Raw genomic sequence first — 18848 nt, forward strand, 5'->3', positions numbered from 1 at the left:
TTGTTTATATTGTATAATGTTTATAACGAGTTAAATTTGAAGAATGTTATTTTTATTTTAAGTGTAAAATATAACTAAAAACTGGACAAGTTTTTGAATAAAAAAGTCTTAATTCTATTAGATGAATAGGTATAAAACTATAACCTACCAAATCTATATATTAACTTTAACTGTGCCACGCGTTTCCTTTGAAGGAAATTGATTTAAAAAAAAAATGTTAAATTGTTAAATTTTAAAATTATTAAATTGACAAGAAAAATTATGAAATTAAAAATTTATAGAGAACCGAAAAAAAATAAATAAAAAAAAAACGTCTTATTAAACTGTGGAGTGTGCGTGCAAATAAGCCCTAGCTCTGCCGAAGAGATGGGGTGGGTTTTAAGCGCCACTGGCTTTGCACAGATAAGCCAGAAAACCCCCAAGATATTCTTGGAATCTAACAAGACTTGTTATTAAAAAAAAATATTAGAAAGATAAAAAATTAAGGGATGAATGAAACACTAAGATAAATTAATAGAGTATTGTATAATGAATTAAATTAAAAAAAATGAACCAATTTGATGACGTTGTATATACTAAATTTAATTAAAATTGAAAACTGAACATTATGTATGTACCTTGAACTCTGGAACCTTGAATCAGTATAAGATAAAAAAAGGTAAGTACAAAAGGGAAACAAATAATAGGGAAGATAAAATTTTAGTAAACGTTTACTTGTTTCTGCTTCAAAACCTGATCCAGCGACGTAGTTGCCAAGCTCAGTGCTTCAGAAGGGATACCACTTCCAGAGAGACGTACTGGAAAAAAGTCTGTCAGAAAAAAGCAAAGCCAGAGAAAATGCTTCCGTAGAAAAATCCTCATTATATAAAAGAAAAATCCTGGTCCAAAAAAGTTCTGGTCTCAAAGCCTGGTGGAAAAAATCCCTGGTCTTAAAAGCCTGGTCCAAAAAAAAGCCCTTGCTGGGCTTCACAAAAATCTAGCTTTTTTTTCTAATAGATGGATGTTCAAATTGCTGGATTCAGAAAGCAGAAATTACTGGAACAGGTGGTGGTTTTAAGTTCCTCTTCCCAAGAAAATCGACGATGACAAAGAAATAAATCAAAAGGCTTTCCCAGCCACGAGCAGATTAAAATCCCGTATAAAACGGCTCAGAGATTACAATTACTATTAGTATTACTATTACAATACTATTAGGTACAACTCAAACAGCAAAAGTATCCCTTATAGTTCTAGTCAGTGATTATCCCCAACAAACGGGTAAAACAGGAAAATTCCAACAAATTACACTGACTAAAACACCTGCTTTGAAGCTGAAGGGAAAAATGGGAAACCTCCATCGATCAGATAGAGTTCCGCTCCGAAGAAATTTGACTTATACTGCAAAGTTGCAATTTAATATTCTGGGAATTTAGAAACATTGCCGAAATAAACATTACTTAGAATTAAAAGAAAATTCCAATAACCATTCAAACTCAAACATACCAAACCTTATGCCGGTGACGATGCATACACAATATTACGGAAAGGATGTCGATTATGCAATCAATAATTATCAGAAAATACAAACATCAGAACCTAAAGGAAGTACTGCTCAACCTGACAACAGCGTTTGTGCGCCGAATACAGTAATCTCAACTGATCTGAGCAATTCAAATTTAAATGACATGATTAATAATAATTGTTAACCTTACAATTTGCAGAAAATAAACAAATGATAAATTTCAAAAAATATGCAGGTAAATAACTTCATTTTGGGCTCTATAATGAAATATAGGATCAAATAATATTTTAAAGACCAATCCACACTTGTTAATAAATCTTCTAAGATAATACAAGGGCAAGCAGTACCGTAGAACTACTAGAAATTACGGCAAATAAGCCAACATTCAGAAACATAAACAAGTCCAGAAATTAAAGGTAATATTTTGGTGAATTTGATTATATTAGCATAAGATAATACATTTTAATTATATTTTAGATCATTACTGATTGATTACTGACTGATATATGGCATGGACAGCAAAATAAATTAAGCAAAGGAGAGTAAGAAAGATAATGAAATATAGCTGTAATGAATATTTGTTTATAAAAATTAAATGCAATAAATTTATTTATCAGCATAAATAAGAGTTTGATCTAACTTGTAAGAAAAATTGGTATATATTTTTAAACCTAGTTAAAGCTAAATTTGGACTGTTACAACTGACACAGATAATGTTTACCAAAACTTAATTGTAATGGACGCGAAATTTAAGTATCGTTTTTTGTCTTTCATATGAAACAAAGTGGTACGACTGAGAGTTTTACACCTCGTCTGGCAGGTCTGCCTCCTAGCTAACAGGTTGACCCTGAGATCGTTGAACCTATCTCTTCGCGGTACTGGTTTTATTTTTTAAATTTTATATTAGAGATGAGCAATGTTTTAAAATATCGATAAAATGTGGTGATAATATATTAAACTAGTTGTGTTGTTGTTTGCTTGTGTGTGTGTGTTTAGAATTAAATGAAGTGTTTAATTGATGGGAAGATTGGATAAAATCTCTAGAACTTATTTTTTAAATAATATTTATTGTATAATCAATTTTTACATTATTATTACATTTTGCATGATATGAAATAAAACTGCAAATATTTATAGTCCCTTTTTATACTCTGGACAAAGTAATATCTAATTATATCTTTTCGAAACTGCACTAAATATTTATAATATGAACCACATAGTGGACACTTAGTTGTCATTTTTGAATCATAACGTACATCGTTCCATGTTAATATACAGTTTAAACAAAAAAAATGGGAACAAGTATTTGGCACACAAGTTTCGAAGCAATCAACCATGTCGTGACAAATTGCACAAAACAGTCGCTTAATTTCCTCTATATTTTCTTTTTTGTATCTTGTTCTAAGGTTATAGATTCTTCTTCCCTAGGAGAGATTATAATACACCCTAAGTATAGATTGATGTTGAACAGTAAAACTGGTCTGTTGAGAGAGGGGTTCTAAATGATTTTCTTCCGTCATTCTGACCTAATACTTACTATTGGATGTTTTTACTATATATGACTGGACATTGATATAGTGGGGGCGAAAGTAAGTGGGGATAAGCATTTTTTAATATGGAAATATATATTATTTTCAATCAGACATCTTTACAAGCCTGTAGTAGAGTGGGAGGAGGAGGGTGTAAAGTTACTTGTTTTAATATCGAAAAGTTGTATATCGATATTTTTTTTACGTCCCTATTGAGTGAACGCTCCCTTACGCTACTGGGTCCTTGAGAGACACTTTCAAATGAGGAGTATGTCCCTATTATTCACTAATTTATGTACAAAGTGGATAAAAATACGGCGTTAAGTTACCTTAGAAATGGTGATCGATGGCTTTTACCATATACCGTATGATCGAAAAAAAACGGCGTCAGCGATGGCTATGAAATGAAGATCGCTGTCGTTTGATATGTAAAATTATATGGGGAATGTCATCGATCGTCATTTCCAAACCAATCGGATGCCGTTTTTTTTTCGATCATACGGTATAATTTAACACATTAAGAGTTGTCCATCGTTATATTTCTATATCTATGCAAAGTTTACGATGGATAAATCAAGTAATATTAAGTGGATACAAATTATAAATGAATCAGTGAATATAAACTGTTATAAATTATAAGTAGGTAATGCAGTTAGTGAATATACCGTACGATAGAAAAAAAAGGCATGGGAGTGGGCTTGGAAATGAAGATCGCTGTCGTTTAATAGGTATGTAAAATTATATGATAAATCTTATCGATTGTCACTTCCAAATCAACATGACATGCATCTGTACATCATTAATCTCACGACTAGAGTTTCCTGAAATCCCGAACTCCCAGGATCCCGGCGGCGTGTATGTTTATCTCCGAAATCCCGATATTAAATTCCGGGATCCCGAAAATCCCATAAAATTTAAATGTCCAATCTAAAATGATTCGACTTTATACACCTTTCAAAGATCAACAAAATAAAGTAAAATTCATATTTAGTAAGAAAAAAAATACAGTTACAGACAATAGTTTGGTTTGGTTTGGTTTGGTCGAGTTTTGTTAGCACTGTCTAGTCTGGGCTTTTTTATTTAGACTAGATAAAATCAGGCTAGATAGAATTAGGAGCTAACTAATAGAATCATGTCAATTCTCTCTGATGTAGGATAAGTTTCTATTTTCGGAAAATTTCTTAGATTTTTTTTTGTTTTAACTGACACAAAATGATAACTAGTTGCTAAAGTTGAACTAATTTGACAGCTATGTTGAAGTAACGTCAGACATATCACAGCCACCCTAGATTTTATCAAACAATAAAGATCTATTCACACTAAATCATAGAACTGAAAATATCCGGGATAATCTTTGTTTAAGGGGTAGGCCGGCAACCTTAATATTATTTTGAAGTGACATGAATTTCCCATTGAATATCGGAATAATATTCTGGGTGATTCAATTAAACTAAAGGAGTTATACAGGGTGGGTATTAAAGGAGTTATACAGGTTATACCAATGTTCAGCATTAATTTTGCCTCACCCTGTATAACTTTATGGGTCGGTTTTAATTTGATTTAAAGTACAATAGGGTATATTTCAATTTAGGTAGTTTTTCATGAAATTTAAAAATTGTTCTTCATTTTTAGAAAATCTTAAGTAAGTCTAAAACTTTACATTTCAGTCATATACTTCCCTAATAAAACTCACCTTTATTTTTCTCTTAGAATCTAAAAATTAATTAATAAAGGGGGTATTCCATTACAAAAGAACACAACTTTGATGTACATTTTTTGGGGACACCCTGTAGAACTTTCTATATTTTTAAAACGTGCTCAGAATTAACTTACATATGCTCACAAAATTTCATTTCAATACGAACTCATCGTTCTCCTTGGAGCCTCCGAGTCGTATGAGAGGCGCCACCCTGTATAATTTTTATATTTTTTATATAGTTGCCCTTTAATAAATTGTTAGTTGAAACTAACAGTCCTACGAGTGTGGAATTTTGTACAGGTGGATTTTGGACATTCATCTCCTAAGAGAGTGAAATAAGGGATGAAAATTTGTACAAACATTTGTTAAAATCGGGTTTAGAAGTATGAAATTATGTTTGTTCCTTATGTAACGTAATTTAGCAATAACAAGCATTTTTTTTCAGAACGTCCACAGCTCATTTCACCCCCTTAGAGGGCGAATTTCCAAAAATTGTTCCTTAGTGCTAAATTTCGTTACAAAAGGGACGTCTGGGCAAAATTTCATACTTCCAAAACCGATTTTAATGAATTTTTGTACAAATTTTCATCCCTTAATTCTTATGGGGCGAATGCCTAAAATTCGCTTCTGAGTACTCACTTTCATCACTTGAGGAACCTCTGTGCAAATTTTCATACTTCTAGGACAGATTTTTTTCAGAAAGTTCACCCCTCATTTCACCCCCTTAGAGGGAAAATTTCGAAAAATTGCTTCTTAGTGCTAAATTACCTTATATAAGGAACGTCTGCGAACAATTTTATACTTCTAAAACCGATTTTAACAAATTTTTGTACATATTTTCATCCCTTATTTCTTAAGGGATGAATGCCCAAAATTCGCTTCTGAGTATAACTTTCATCACTTGATGAACCTCTGTGCAAATTTTCATACTTCTAGGACAGATTTTTTTTCAGAACGTTCACCCTTCATTTCACCCCCTTAGAGGGAAAATTTCCTAAAATTGCCTCTTAGTGCTAAATTAAGTTACATAAGGAACGTCTACGCAGAATTTCATACTTCTAAAACCGATTTTGACAAATTTTTATACCAATTTTCATCCCTTATTTCTTAGGGGATGAATGTCCAAAATTCGTTTCTGAGTACTCACTTTCGTCGCTTAATTAACAATTTCCAAATTTCAAACTCCTCGGACTAATTTTAAAAAATATGCAAAATTTCACCCCCAGTTTCACCCCTTAGGAGAAGAATTTCCTAAAATCGCTTTGAACTGTTAAGTTACGCTACTTATGCACCTCTGTGCAAAATTTCGTAGTCCTAGGACATGCTTTTCTTGTATACAGAAGTACCCCTCATAGAACCCCTTAACGAGCGAATTTCCAAAAATTGCCCCTTAGTGTTCAATTACGTTAGTCAAGTAGCACTCGTGAAAAATTTCATACTCTTAAACCCGATTTTAACAAATTTTTATGCAGCCTTTCATCCCTAATTTCACCCCCTTAGCGGTCGATTTTTAAAAAATACCGTCTTAGTGTTCATTTGCATCACTTAAGGAACCTATGTGCCAAATTGTATTTATTACTATACAGGGTGTCCCAGAAATGAGTGCAAATATTTTAACTGGTGGTATAGTTCAACCCCAGAAACACGCCTATGAGTTTTTTTTTGCGAAAAAAAAAATGTTGAAAATTTCATATTTTTCTTGACATTTTCCGGAAAATTTTGAAAAACTTTTGAGTACCACTGTTTATGGTACCGGAAATTCGTTTACCGTGCATGGAGAGAATCTCGGAGATAATGCAATGTTGCCACTTCCTACCATACCCACACTCTAAATGTTTATAAATTCACAGTAATAATTTTAATGGGCTGCAACATAGTAGTAATCATAATCATAATTTTTGTATTAAGCATAAGCACAGTCACAATCAAAATTTTAATATGCGTTTATACAACATGAGTCGCATAACTTGGAATGTAAATACAGCTGATAAAGTAACCTAATTTTCTTATTTTTCTATTTCATAATCATTTTAGAAGTGTATTTTTGTTTAAATTTTATTACTCAGGTTTTTTAAACACGAAAATTATCATAATTATTGAACATTAATTATTGGACATTGCTAATACTAATTTTAGGAAAATGCGCAATGTTTTAAGTACTTTTTACAGTTGAGTAGGCTGAAAAAATAAATTATAAGAGCTTCTTTTTTCGCCATATTAGGAATTTTTTTCAATCGTTTCAATCTTTAAATATTAAGTTAGAGCTTACCCTTTTGATGAAAATTGATCAGTATTTTTATCCAACATATACCATTACACATACACCCCAAATATCTAATAATCTGAACATCACAAATCAAAATATTATTTAAAATGTTTCACATAATAATTAAACACTAAACTCACAAATACAACAAAAAGTGTTAAAAAACTTGCTTTAATAACTACTTAAAACCTCTACTGAACTCTTCCACAAAAGAAAATTAATGATTTTACACCAAAAGTGCCAAAACTTTACGCGATACACGCACGATACAAGAATACACGTACAACATACGTTGATTTTGGTTTGTTTACATTCTTTAAATGATTTTGGGAACCCCCGACACATCGTAAATACCATAGACTTAAAATAAAATATAGACTACACTATTTACATCTCAACGCGGACAAACATTCTTTTTTGTACACATGTTTACTTCTGGGTACAGTCAACCGAGCCTTCCTCATCCAGCCTATGTTGTCACGTCTTTAATATTATATACTATTTTTTCTTGTTATACACATATATTGAGATATTAATACTACAGTTTAATAAAGTAGGTTTTAATATTCCATAGATGTATTAAATAGTCCTTATACTACTAAATTATAAGTCGGATACTGTTTAAAAAGGATAAGTTCTTTACAATATGATAACACCGATTAGAGGCGAGGGAGCCTATTCATTCATTTATTACCTTGTAGTACGCGTGGCAAGTGTGCGGTAAAGCTTTGATGCCGCTATGTCCCCGGCTGTATTAACGCATTTTCTTAGTTTGTAGTCCTTAAGTGTTTATTTTATTGACTTTTTCTGTTCAAGAACTATAAAATATGGTTCGCCAGTGCCAAATTTGCAAGAAATTTGACTTAAATAATCCATTTAAGTCTTGAAACGACTTTCGACCGGTAGACAACTCTCAATTTGCCCATTGGGAGCCAGTGGCGTTGTTGTAGAAAGGCGCTTATTTAGATAATATTTTAGTAAAATGTAAAATCTGAATTTTTTCTCATTACATTATTTACTTACTTACATTGTAACAAAGTCATAATTATAACCCTGTTAATAATTAATAATGATTTTATTAAAAATATGGTTTATTCTAAAATTATCTTGAGCATATAAAATAACATACAAGAATTTTAAATTGATATTACATTATGAAACAATATTTTTTAATATACCGGGTCGTCTCAAAAGTGGCTCACCCCCTATAACTTTTTTATTTTTTCAGATAAAAAAAACAGATTTGTATGTTATAGGTATATGACATAAATTAGGATTTATTGATGTATTCAGTTGTTTTTGGTCTCTTCCTGTTTCACCGAAATGATTACATCTTTTTATTTTTAAAGGCAACCTCGGTATATTGCTACTTTATTCGATAAAAAATGACACTCTGAATAGAATGACATATCATATGTCAACTTTTGACATTGTCGCTGAAAAACAAATCGTATTTTAAATTTCAATCCAGGGTGCCATGGTGTTGTTAAAAACACTAAGTTTTAATCAAGGAGCCTTGGAAAAATAGTTTTGATCGTCTAATAGGTTTCGTGTCTTGTCTAAGTCGGTTAAAATATGTACAAATCGTATTTTTAATCATACATATGTCAATTTTTTCAAATGGAACAAGGGTGACTCATTAGCATATTTGGAAAAAGCATTTTTTTATGAATATATGATACCACACACTTGGTATTTCGAGTCAAATTGTCGTTATGAACCGCGTGTTACAATTACAATTAAACCATATGCGAAAATGTCAAAAGTTGACATATGATATTTCATTCTATTCAGAGTGTCATTTTCTATCGAATAAAGTAGAAATATACCGAGGGTGCCGTTTAAAAATTAAAAGTTATAGTCATTTCCGGTGACACAGGAAGTGACCAAAAACAATTGAATGCGTCAATCAATCCTAATTTATTTCATATACTAACATACTAAATCTTGTTTTTTTATTTGAAAATATAAAAAAATTATGGGGATGAGCCACTTTTGAGACGCACCCGGTATAATAAAGACAGTACCGAGTTAAATAAATGTAGTTTTTATTTTATCCACTTCCTATCACCTTCCTTGCTTTAATGGAACAGATTTATGTTTTCTCTAATTTACATAATAAGACATCACTTAACCAGAAAAAAAATTACAACAATCATTTTTTTTTCTCTCCCTGTCGCCGATTCTATTATATCTGTGGAATAGATCCGGTTTTGATTAATATTAGGGGTTGTAAATGTTTGACTAAAATTAATAATTTATTATTAATTTCAAAAATTACGTAATTTCGATTATAAAATTTCTTCTATAACGTGTATTTTATTATGTTTATCCTTTTCGGACTCTAAGACGTTTTTTCTAAACTTTTATGTAAAAAACCTGTCCTAAATCTTAATAAAATATAAAAACGTTTAAATACGATATATTTTTAATTTACTTATAGCTTCATTAAAATAAAAAAATTACCCGGCTATGATACGGAGAGTTCAGGTGTACTTGAGAAACGAAAGACAGTGTTGTGTTTCTCGGCAGAGTCGTCAGGGAACGACCGTTACGACAGGACAACCTATCTATCGCTCGTCAAGTCGCACTCGTTATAACCTAAAACAATAACACAACAATAACAAGACATTGTCTGACCGCATGTTCCAGCTATTTATGAATGAGATGCTCAGTCTATATTTTATTTTAAGTCTATGGTAAATACCGTTAAGAGCAGTAGGGCCCTCTACCGCTCCCGTATAATACGACTTGCCTTGCGCGCCACAGTGCCGATTGTCCGTTCACAAAAAAGCTCAATCCGTTATTCTATAGATGTCGCTGGTTAATTGATTTGAGTTTAATTTTGGTAAATAAGATGATCAGCACAATCGACTATCAGAAATCGTTCTAATAGTATCTAGCTATTAAAACTCCAGAAAGCTATCCATATAGTTATTTTGGGAACCCCCGAAAAATCGTGAATACCGTTATGAGCACTAGGGCCCTCTACCGCTCCCGTATAATACGACTTGCCTAGCACGCCACAATGCCGATTGCCCGTTCACAAAAAAGCTTAATCCGTTATTCTATAGATGTCGCTAGGTTATCGATTTGAGTTTAATTTTGGTTATTGGTTAATAAATAAGATGATCAGCACGTTCGACTATCAGAAATTGTTCTAATAGTATCGAGCTTTTAAAACTCCAGAAAGTTATCGGCCATTGTGTTTAAAATGTTTGTTAGTGCAGATTCCAACTATCAGAAATTGTTCTAATAGTATCGAGCTTTTAAAACTCCAGAAAGTTATCGGAGATTGTGTTTAAAATGTTTGTTAGTGCATATTTTTGTGTTGGTAATCGGTATCGGTATCGGTAAATCGCGATGGCCTATACAAATCCGAAGAAGGTGGAACCGAAGAAGCTTCTAAACTCTACCTAAAGTGTGAATTTTGCATACTTCCTCCTGGAAGGAAGGTGTAGGGGCTGCGGAAGCTATGAGGCTTTATTCCGAAGAGTATTGGAATAGACAGATCACGAATGCTCGAACCTTTGTGAGTATATTGAAAGTAAAAGAATTTCGGACTTCCATTGTCTTTATTTATTTTGATTAACCTAACATGTCGGTCAGAAGGATCACTTACCGTTATCAAGTGTAAACTCTGTGAGCTGTGAGTATGGTTCAGCATTTGAGGGATTTTGGAAGTTTGGGTCCTCAGGTGGCATCAAAGTTCAAGTGTTGTTAAGAATTGTAGTGAAGTTAAGTGTAGTGTTAAAGGCAGTTTTAAGACTGGTAAAATGGAAAAAAAAGAAAGCTTTGCAATTATATCGATCTTCTATCGGGATATCCTTTTTTAATGTTTGGTAATTTAAATTGGGAAATTGCCGATTTCCCCCGGCGGCTCTCAAAATGTCGCAATTTATTTTTAAAACTTTCAAAGTTAAATAACTCGGTTATTTTCAATTTATTTTAAAAATGGTAAAGAGAAAATATGTTTCTTTTGACCAGATCTACCACCCCTTAAAATATTTGCACTCATTTCTGGGACACCCTGTGTAGATAACCTTTACCCTTATTTTCAGCTAATGAATATTAAGAGACAAATATTAAAAATAAAATCTAAATTATAAATTTCATGGCCATAAATAGCAAACATAGGCATCTAGAAATTCTGACTTTCAAACATCCACTGCGACTAGTATTTTCATATCCAATTGTCTAGTATTAAACGTCCGAATATACATTTTCCCTGGGTTTGACCGGGTATTTGCTTATAAATGTGAACAACCGGCTACGTCGCTTCACATCGCGTGGCCGTGGAGTGGATCCAAATTCGTTCGTTTTAAAAATATTATTAGATTTGGCTATAGGCGCCCTCTGTGTCATTAATAGGGAACTGTCTCATCGAAAACATGCTGTTCCGTAAGCAATAGCCATCTGGATTATGTGTTATCGGTACTACAATGGCCTATATTATCTTATTCTACACATTTAAATTAGTAAATAAGAGCAATTTTAATAAAATGACAAGTATCGCTAATTTTCGTGACTATATTATATCTATCTTTATATAGTATGAAAAAGAGTCAAAAAAATTACCATTTTTGGCTCGTTTTTTACTCATTTTCAGAGGTCTTAGAAATATAGTAAACAGAGTTCTAAAATTATGAACATTTTAAAGTTTGTAGAACATTTTATGTAGATTCTGAATATATACACTACTGAATGCTTAGATGCCTTAGTTTTGCGAGAAAATTAATTTTTTGGACCCTTCTTTTGAGTTATTTTTGATGATGGTTAAAACGTCTCCTACATCCATGACTGTTCTCGTAAGACTACAATGGCCTATATTTTATTATTCTTAATTAGTAACTAACAGCAGTTTTAACAAAGTCGGCAGTGTGACAAAAATCTCATTTTCTGTACTTTTAAATTATATAAGTATACTTTATTAACAATAAAATTAAAGATTAAACCGGAAAGAAACATTAAAAAATATTTTAAATTACATATTTAGTTGCATATATTTTTCTATCACGAGATATATTCTGCTTAGCAAATATGGTAAACTACGTATATTTGCTCAATGTGGTTAATTTATACTGGTCAACATATTAACTTGTAACATCTACAGCTCGAGAACCAAATACGAATGCCTATCTAAAAGGATAAATGAACATATATAGACACAGCGTGACTAGTCTATGGCATAGGGCGTAATTGAGCTCCTTTTTATATGGGTTCATTGAAGCTTTAATTAAAGCATTTTCATTTAATCCTCTAGTGAATTTATCATCCTTGTATGTGTTATCACTCATTGTTCTTTAGTATTTATTGAACTAGAAAATCTTGTCTGATGAATTTTAAATTCTAAAAGTTTTTGGTAGGATTCTTTAAAGATCAACATCCCATTTTTTCCATTACATTACTTTAAATTTTACTCAATCTAGAAAAATAAAAAGAACAGATTAACTGTGTTTAAAACTTGGAATTTTATTGTATCGATTTCAAAATCGAATTCTAAGGCTCAGGGTCTTGTGTACTTCAAGATGTGCTCCAGTTTTAGCACCGTGAATTTCTTCCAATACCTGGGCAATCTTCTTCCTTGGTACCAATAACTGAGTTGTTACTGTCCTGCCATCCTGCTACCAGAGCCCTGACCAGTGCTTCGCAGCTTGTAGAAAATCGGGATATTTGCAGGGCCCTCTGTAACTCGTTGTCCTTTAATCCACTAATAAAGCACTGAGCAGCGCGTTCCTTCCTAAACCCTTCCGGTGCTTCTGGATATACTAGGTGTACCAGCCGACGTAAGTCTGCTTCAAATTCCTGCATACTCTCTCCGGACCTCTGCAGGCGTGTCTTGATCTTAGCCTGGTAAAGTTGGCGTCGAAGTTGGTCGCCATATCTTCTGTCCAATGCAGCAACCAAAGTTTGGTATTTCTGCTGTCTGAGGCTGTTCTATTAGAGACGGCATTGGTCTGGTATTTAGAAATGTCAAAAGCTTGACTTGAAAGATGACATTTTACTTTTGACAATTATGACATTTCGTGTTGATTTTTGCAAGAAGAGGAAGAACTGTCACTTGTATTATTATTTTCCTTTTCTATTTCACGAAAGTTAAAAGAGTTACCTATCTGATTCGTTCAGGTACTCATTTTAAAGAATATCAGTAACTTTTTTGACAGAGGGATTTCATATCTGCCATGTTAGTAAAAAATAACGGTCAAAATTAAAAGTTATTGAATTTATAGACTATACTATTGTATTTAATTTTTTTGAAAAAACGCGCAATATTTGTTAAATTGTAAGGCAGCGCCCCCTAGCGTCCATATTCAGAAGCTTATCTTTTAATTTTATGGTGTCATATAGAGTAAGGAACACTCTTTTAAATGACCCCTCGTTTATTGGATTCTGATCATTCAGTCTGAAGTTATTAACATTTAAATAAAGGCAGATCTAACCTTCCCCCACCACTTTATTTTAGCAGATCGGGGAAAACGGTTCTAACAAAAAAAATCCAAAATTTATTGAAGATTATGAAGCTATTATTTATAGTACCCATTATCTAGGAAAAATTCTGTAAAAATTCTATTTTCTTATTTCCCACAGCAGTTGCGCCCTTTAGCTGCCGTTTTACAAACTTGAAAATAATTTCCAACAATTTCTCATAGCCCCTTTAGTTATAAATATTTTTTTCCGTAGGCCCTACGGCTACTTTCCGAGATACAGTCGAGAGCTTTTCTTAGTGGGACACCCTGTACGTAAGTCGCATTTCATATAGCGCCGATGTTATTAACATGAATATCGGGATGACGAATTTGAACGTATTATCAAAATATACGGAAAGTATGTTTTTTTTCGCCAGGACGATGTTATGAATCGGATCTAGATAATTCACTATTTACTCAGAGTACACTCAAAATTATTTAGTATAATTTTATTAGCGTAGAAACGCGTAAAAACACACATTTGTTGCGAAACTAACGAAAACAATAAGATTGTTTACGACTACTAAGTAATTTTCGACCACTTCAGTAGAATTGTCAAAACAGTCAGGCCTTGAATATGACGTTAGCTACAAAAAAAGCATATGTTTGTGTCATATGTCAAAAATGACAGGCTTTATAAAAAATCGGAGAACACAGACTCATTGGACAATCTCATTAAGGATGTGATTATCTGCAACTTTTATCTGAAAACTTTTTGTCTAAAATAGATTATAATGGAATTAGGGATAATTTTTAAAATAGCCAAAATTTGTTTTTTTCGAAATTTCTACAAAAAAAACCACAAAACTGCAATTCTTTCCCCATTTAACTGACTATCTCCAGTAGTTTCCGAGATACTGATAGAGAACATTGTAGGAAACTCACCCTGTATATCAACATAGGTAGTAGATAAAATTTACAAGAAAGAAAACCCAGAAAAGAACAAGGGGTTCCCAAAATTTAAGCGAAAAATAAAAATATTTGAAATTTTCAATGTAAAATAACTCTTTTGGATTTATTTGAAAAACGGTAAAGAGAAAATATGGTTTTTATCGAGATTTACCAGCACTGAAAATATTTGCACTTATTTAAGACACCCTGTATAATCTCTTCAACGAATCACAACTTGCTGTTGGATCCTCCCATGAGACAGACTATATCTGTTTCAAATAATATAAAAATTCATAGTTAAGATTTTATTACATATTATTATCCATTTGTTAAATAATAAATAACAATAATTATTATTGATTACTGTTATTAATTTTTATTTCTTGTACTAATCATTGTGTTGAAGTATTTAATAGAAATATAAACGCAAAAATAGCTTTCAATATACAAAACTAATTTTCTATCTATGGACATGTACAAAATTAATATTCTACATGTAGAAAATACGGAAGATTATGTAAAATTTTCTACTTACCCAACTCTGATCTTAAGTTGATTTTTTTAGGGTTTCTATGTATGGAGGAAGAACATAATTTACAATAAAATTCACCTAGCTAAAAGAAACTTAACACAAAATATGTTTATTCTAAACCCTTTGTTGAGACAAGGCTTGCTGGATATTCAATATATGTGTTATAAAATGTCGGATTCATCGTTTGTAAATAGCATTGAAAGAGAAAATATTTGGTTGTTTTACTTCATTGAAAATCAGGTCATTATCTTAATAATTTTGAATTTAAGTTATTTTTAATTATACACGGTTATGTTATTTATGTGTTGTATCCTAATGATTATTTTTTTTAGAAATTGTAAGTAATGAAATTGTTGGAGGACTACTAGAGCTACAATTTAAAATTATTTACAAAAAGTACAGAGTGTCCCAAATAAATAAAAATATATTAAAGTTGTATTTTTTAACGAGACACCCTGTATATTATTACATTTTTAAGAATAGAAAGAACAGCAAAATAAAACACTAAATCACCACAATACACCAAAACACTTTTACTTTTACACTGGACGCGCGTTTACACTGGAAACTCTTTTTTTAGTTTTAATCATCTGCTGATGATGCTAACATGGTTAGCGAAACGCGCGTCCAGTGTAAAAGTAAAAGTGTTTTGGTGTATTGTGGTGATTTAGTGTTTTATTTTGCTGTGTAACACCAAAGGTTCCAACCCCCCAACTGTAATAGAAAGAACAGAAAAATTAATTTTTGGAATAATACATATAACTGTCACTGCTGACATATTATATGTAAATTGTTTAGCGATGAAAGATCTATGAGGGTCCAATTTTATAATTTATTATTAACTCATAATTTGTACATTACACAGTTATTACCAGAACATACATTAATTCAATTTTTATTATTTCAGATGGATAAACTAATAGTAATAAAAGATAAATTAAACGAATTCCATGATCTGGTGAAAGAAATTGTATTTAATGCATGCCACGGTGCTCTTCTTTTAAAAGGATTCGTTGTAGATGAACGACTTATAGAAGACACAAAAGGTATACTTTACATATAATTTTATACCGTATGTTGCATCGTCGACTTGAACATAGAAAATCCCATGCAAAAATTATTAATAAGTTTTCCCCATTTAATTTTACACAGAAATGTATTTCAAACTATTTTAAGGACTTAAAATGAAGCACATTGCGAAAATTTAAAATAATCCGGTCCTGGTCAAACAAACATAATAATCACAAGGTGTTTCACTATTAGAATACAAGCCCATCGAAAAAATTAACCTGTGAAATGAACCAACGTGAATAAAGCTTAGAAGGCTGTTACTATATTATAAAATAACTCTGAGCGCTATGCCGTCATTTCTGAGACGTACAGGTGAGTACGTGAGTAAATGGAATTTCTCAGGTACAAGTGAGGAATTACGACTAATTATTAATATACGGGTTTTTTATAACTTATAGATGATTAAAAATAAATGTCTAATGCCGAAAAACCTAATGCCGTACTAAAGTGGTGATGCCGGAAGTTAGTGCAAATTTTTAATTCACCGGTAATTCTAGAAGCAATATAGGTAATTTATTACTGTACGGCATTTATGTTATTCTTTTTGTATACACACGGAAAAAAATACATTTCTACTTTACACATTCTTTATTAAACTAGAAGATCAATATTAACTAGATTCAAAGAACATTTAGGTCAGATAAGATATGGTAGACCGGATAAATCTTGCGTTGCCGAACATATTGTTGATAAAGAACATTGTATAGATCTTAATAATTTAAAATTAATTAAACAAGTGTCAAATTACAGGCAATTAGATGCATATGAAAGCATCAGAATTAATAAATGTAAAGATAGTATGAACAGAGACAACGGTCCAATTCCTTCAAGTTCTTTGTTCCTACTACTCTAGTGGCGGAAATCTAACTGTTACGCTCAGTGGGCTTTGACTCGGTTGACTAGATGTTGCCACGCCCCCTCAGTGCCCACTGAGCGAGTATATAAACGCTCAACTTGTAGATTGTACTTTAGTTTATAATCATCTGCTGATGATGCTGACATGGTTAGCGAAACGCGTGTCCAGTGTAAAAGTAAATGTGTTTTGGTGTATTGTGGTGATTTAGTGTTTTCATTTTGCATTCTTTAAGGATAGTATTCTTTCCATGAGTACAACAAATATTTGGATCTATTTTACTTTTACACTTGCTTTTTAAATATAATGATAGTCACTGTGTATACTTAGTGGACTGTATTTAAATAAAGATTATGCACTTTTTACTTATTATTTATTGTTTAAAACTGCAAAATACATTAACAAACTGGGTTACGACGTGAACGCTTCTAGGGGTAGCGGAAGAGAGAGAGAGAGAGAGAGAGAGAGAACAATATATTCTTCTTCTTAAAGTAAAAATAGGTCTAAATCGCCAAAGGCACTGCCACATTACATATTTAAATATTGCGTCTTATGACGGAACAATCACTTTAAGAAATTTTGCATCTAAAAAAAGAATAAAATTACTTATATTTAAGAAAAACTTATATTACTATCAAGTGAATAAATTATTTTGCAAAGAAGAAACTATTATTAAATGAAGTATAAATACTTCTATATAATAAGTATTCTTAACTTTTTTAAAACTTTTACTTGAAATCGGTGTATACTTTAAATAAGAACATTATTCTCGGCGCGAGAATAACATCCCATTTCCAAGAGTTACTATTCTTATATTAAGTGACCATCCTCAACAGCAACAACGCAACGTGCATTCCTGATTCCTACCTTTATTTCATTGGGTATCTGTTTCTCTCATGCGACACGAGACGCGCCGACTAGCCGGGTAGTTTATAAAGTTTTTCTGTTATAGTTTGTGTTTGTGATATGTGAAAATGGAGGACTTTCTTCAGGCATGGGAGATGACGGATTTGATCCCAAAATTTCAAGTTAAGTTTAGCAATAATCTTACATTATTTGATGACATTGGTTTGAGGTTAGGGAGACTCCATTTTAATATGCATTATTTCTTATACACTGGTGGTAAACTAGGTATGTACGCGTTTAGAATGATTCAATTATGTTTTACCAATTTTTATTAACGTTTCTCGTTTTTAATTAGCGATGCCGCTGTTCAATATCTACCTATGTTGGGTAATTACACAGTTTTATTGTATTTTCTTATTACGAAAAGCATATAATTTGGTAAGTGATGTTTGGCTAATCTAATTTAAAAAGTATTAACCCTATTCGGCCGGGGCTATTGTGGTGATATTTCAATATTCCATACCTATTGTAAATGGAAATTAAAATTTTTAGCATGTCCCAACTCTATGATATTCATGTATGTTACCGAACAAACCCGATTTTAGGATAAACTAATTTTTTTCCAAAGAGACGCGGGTTTGAAAAACTATTATGCCGCGCTTAAAGACTTTAGATAAGGAAAAGATTTTACCAAAACAAGAGTTTCTAACAAGATCGAACCCGAACCACCGAAAGCATAGGGTTACAACACGTTACCGAATTTTGTGAAAATTATATAGTTTTTCGAACCCGCTTAATATTCGGCCTAGGAAAAACTAGTTTATCCTAAAATCGGGTTTGTTTGGTTCCGAAATAATTCATATTAAAGTGGAGTCCCCCCTAACTGCAACCAATGTCATCAAATAATGTAGGATTATTGCTAAACTTACTTTGAAATTTTGGGATCAAATCCGTCATCTTCCAAGCCTGAAGAAGGTCCTCCATTTTCACATATCACAAGCACAAACAATAACAAAAAAATTTATAAACTAACTAGCGTGTACCAGCGACTTCGTTCGCGTCGAGTTAATCATTTATAGTGGTGATGATAAAGCAAGAATTTCCATTAACATACAAACTGGATAAAATTTTCTCACATTTATGTCAGCATGAGAAAAAACAATATGGCGATATTATTATATAACTTGGTAATA

At 31.9% G+C, this 18848-nt stretch overlaps 1 protein-coding gene across 1 annotated transcript in view; it reads left to right on the forward strand.

Moving 5' to 3' along the window:
• Positions 1–15948, forward strand: part of LOC115888941 (dynein heavy chain 6, axonemal-like) — a 48559-nt gene extending 32611 nt beyond the window's left edge. The window contains exons 2-3 of the mRNA XM_030908830.1: positions 14919–15125; positions 15793–15948. Coding sequence (XP_030764690.1) covers positions 14919–15125; positions 15793–15948 — 363 coding nt within the window. The remainder of the gene's footprint in view (positions 1–14918; positions 15126–15792) is intronic.
• Positions 15949–18848: the final 2900 nt, after the last annotated feature.

This window comes from Sitophilus oryzae, unplaced genomic scaffold, assembly GCF_002938485.1.
Source record: "Sitophilus oryzae breed Bouriz unplaced genomic scaffold, Soryzae_2.0 scaffold_809_pilon_pilon, whole genome shotgun sequence".
NCBI classification, from domain to species: domain Eukaryota; kingdom Metazoa; phylum Arthropoda; class Insecta; order Coleoptera; family Curculionidae; genus Sitophilus; species Sitophilus oryzae.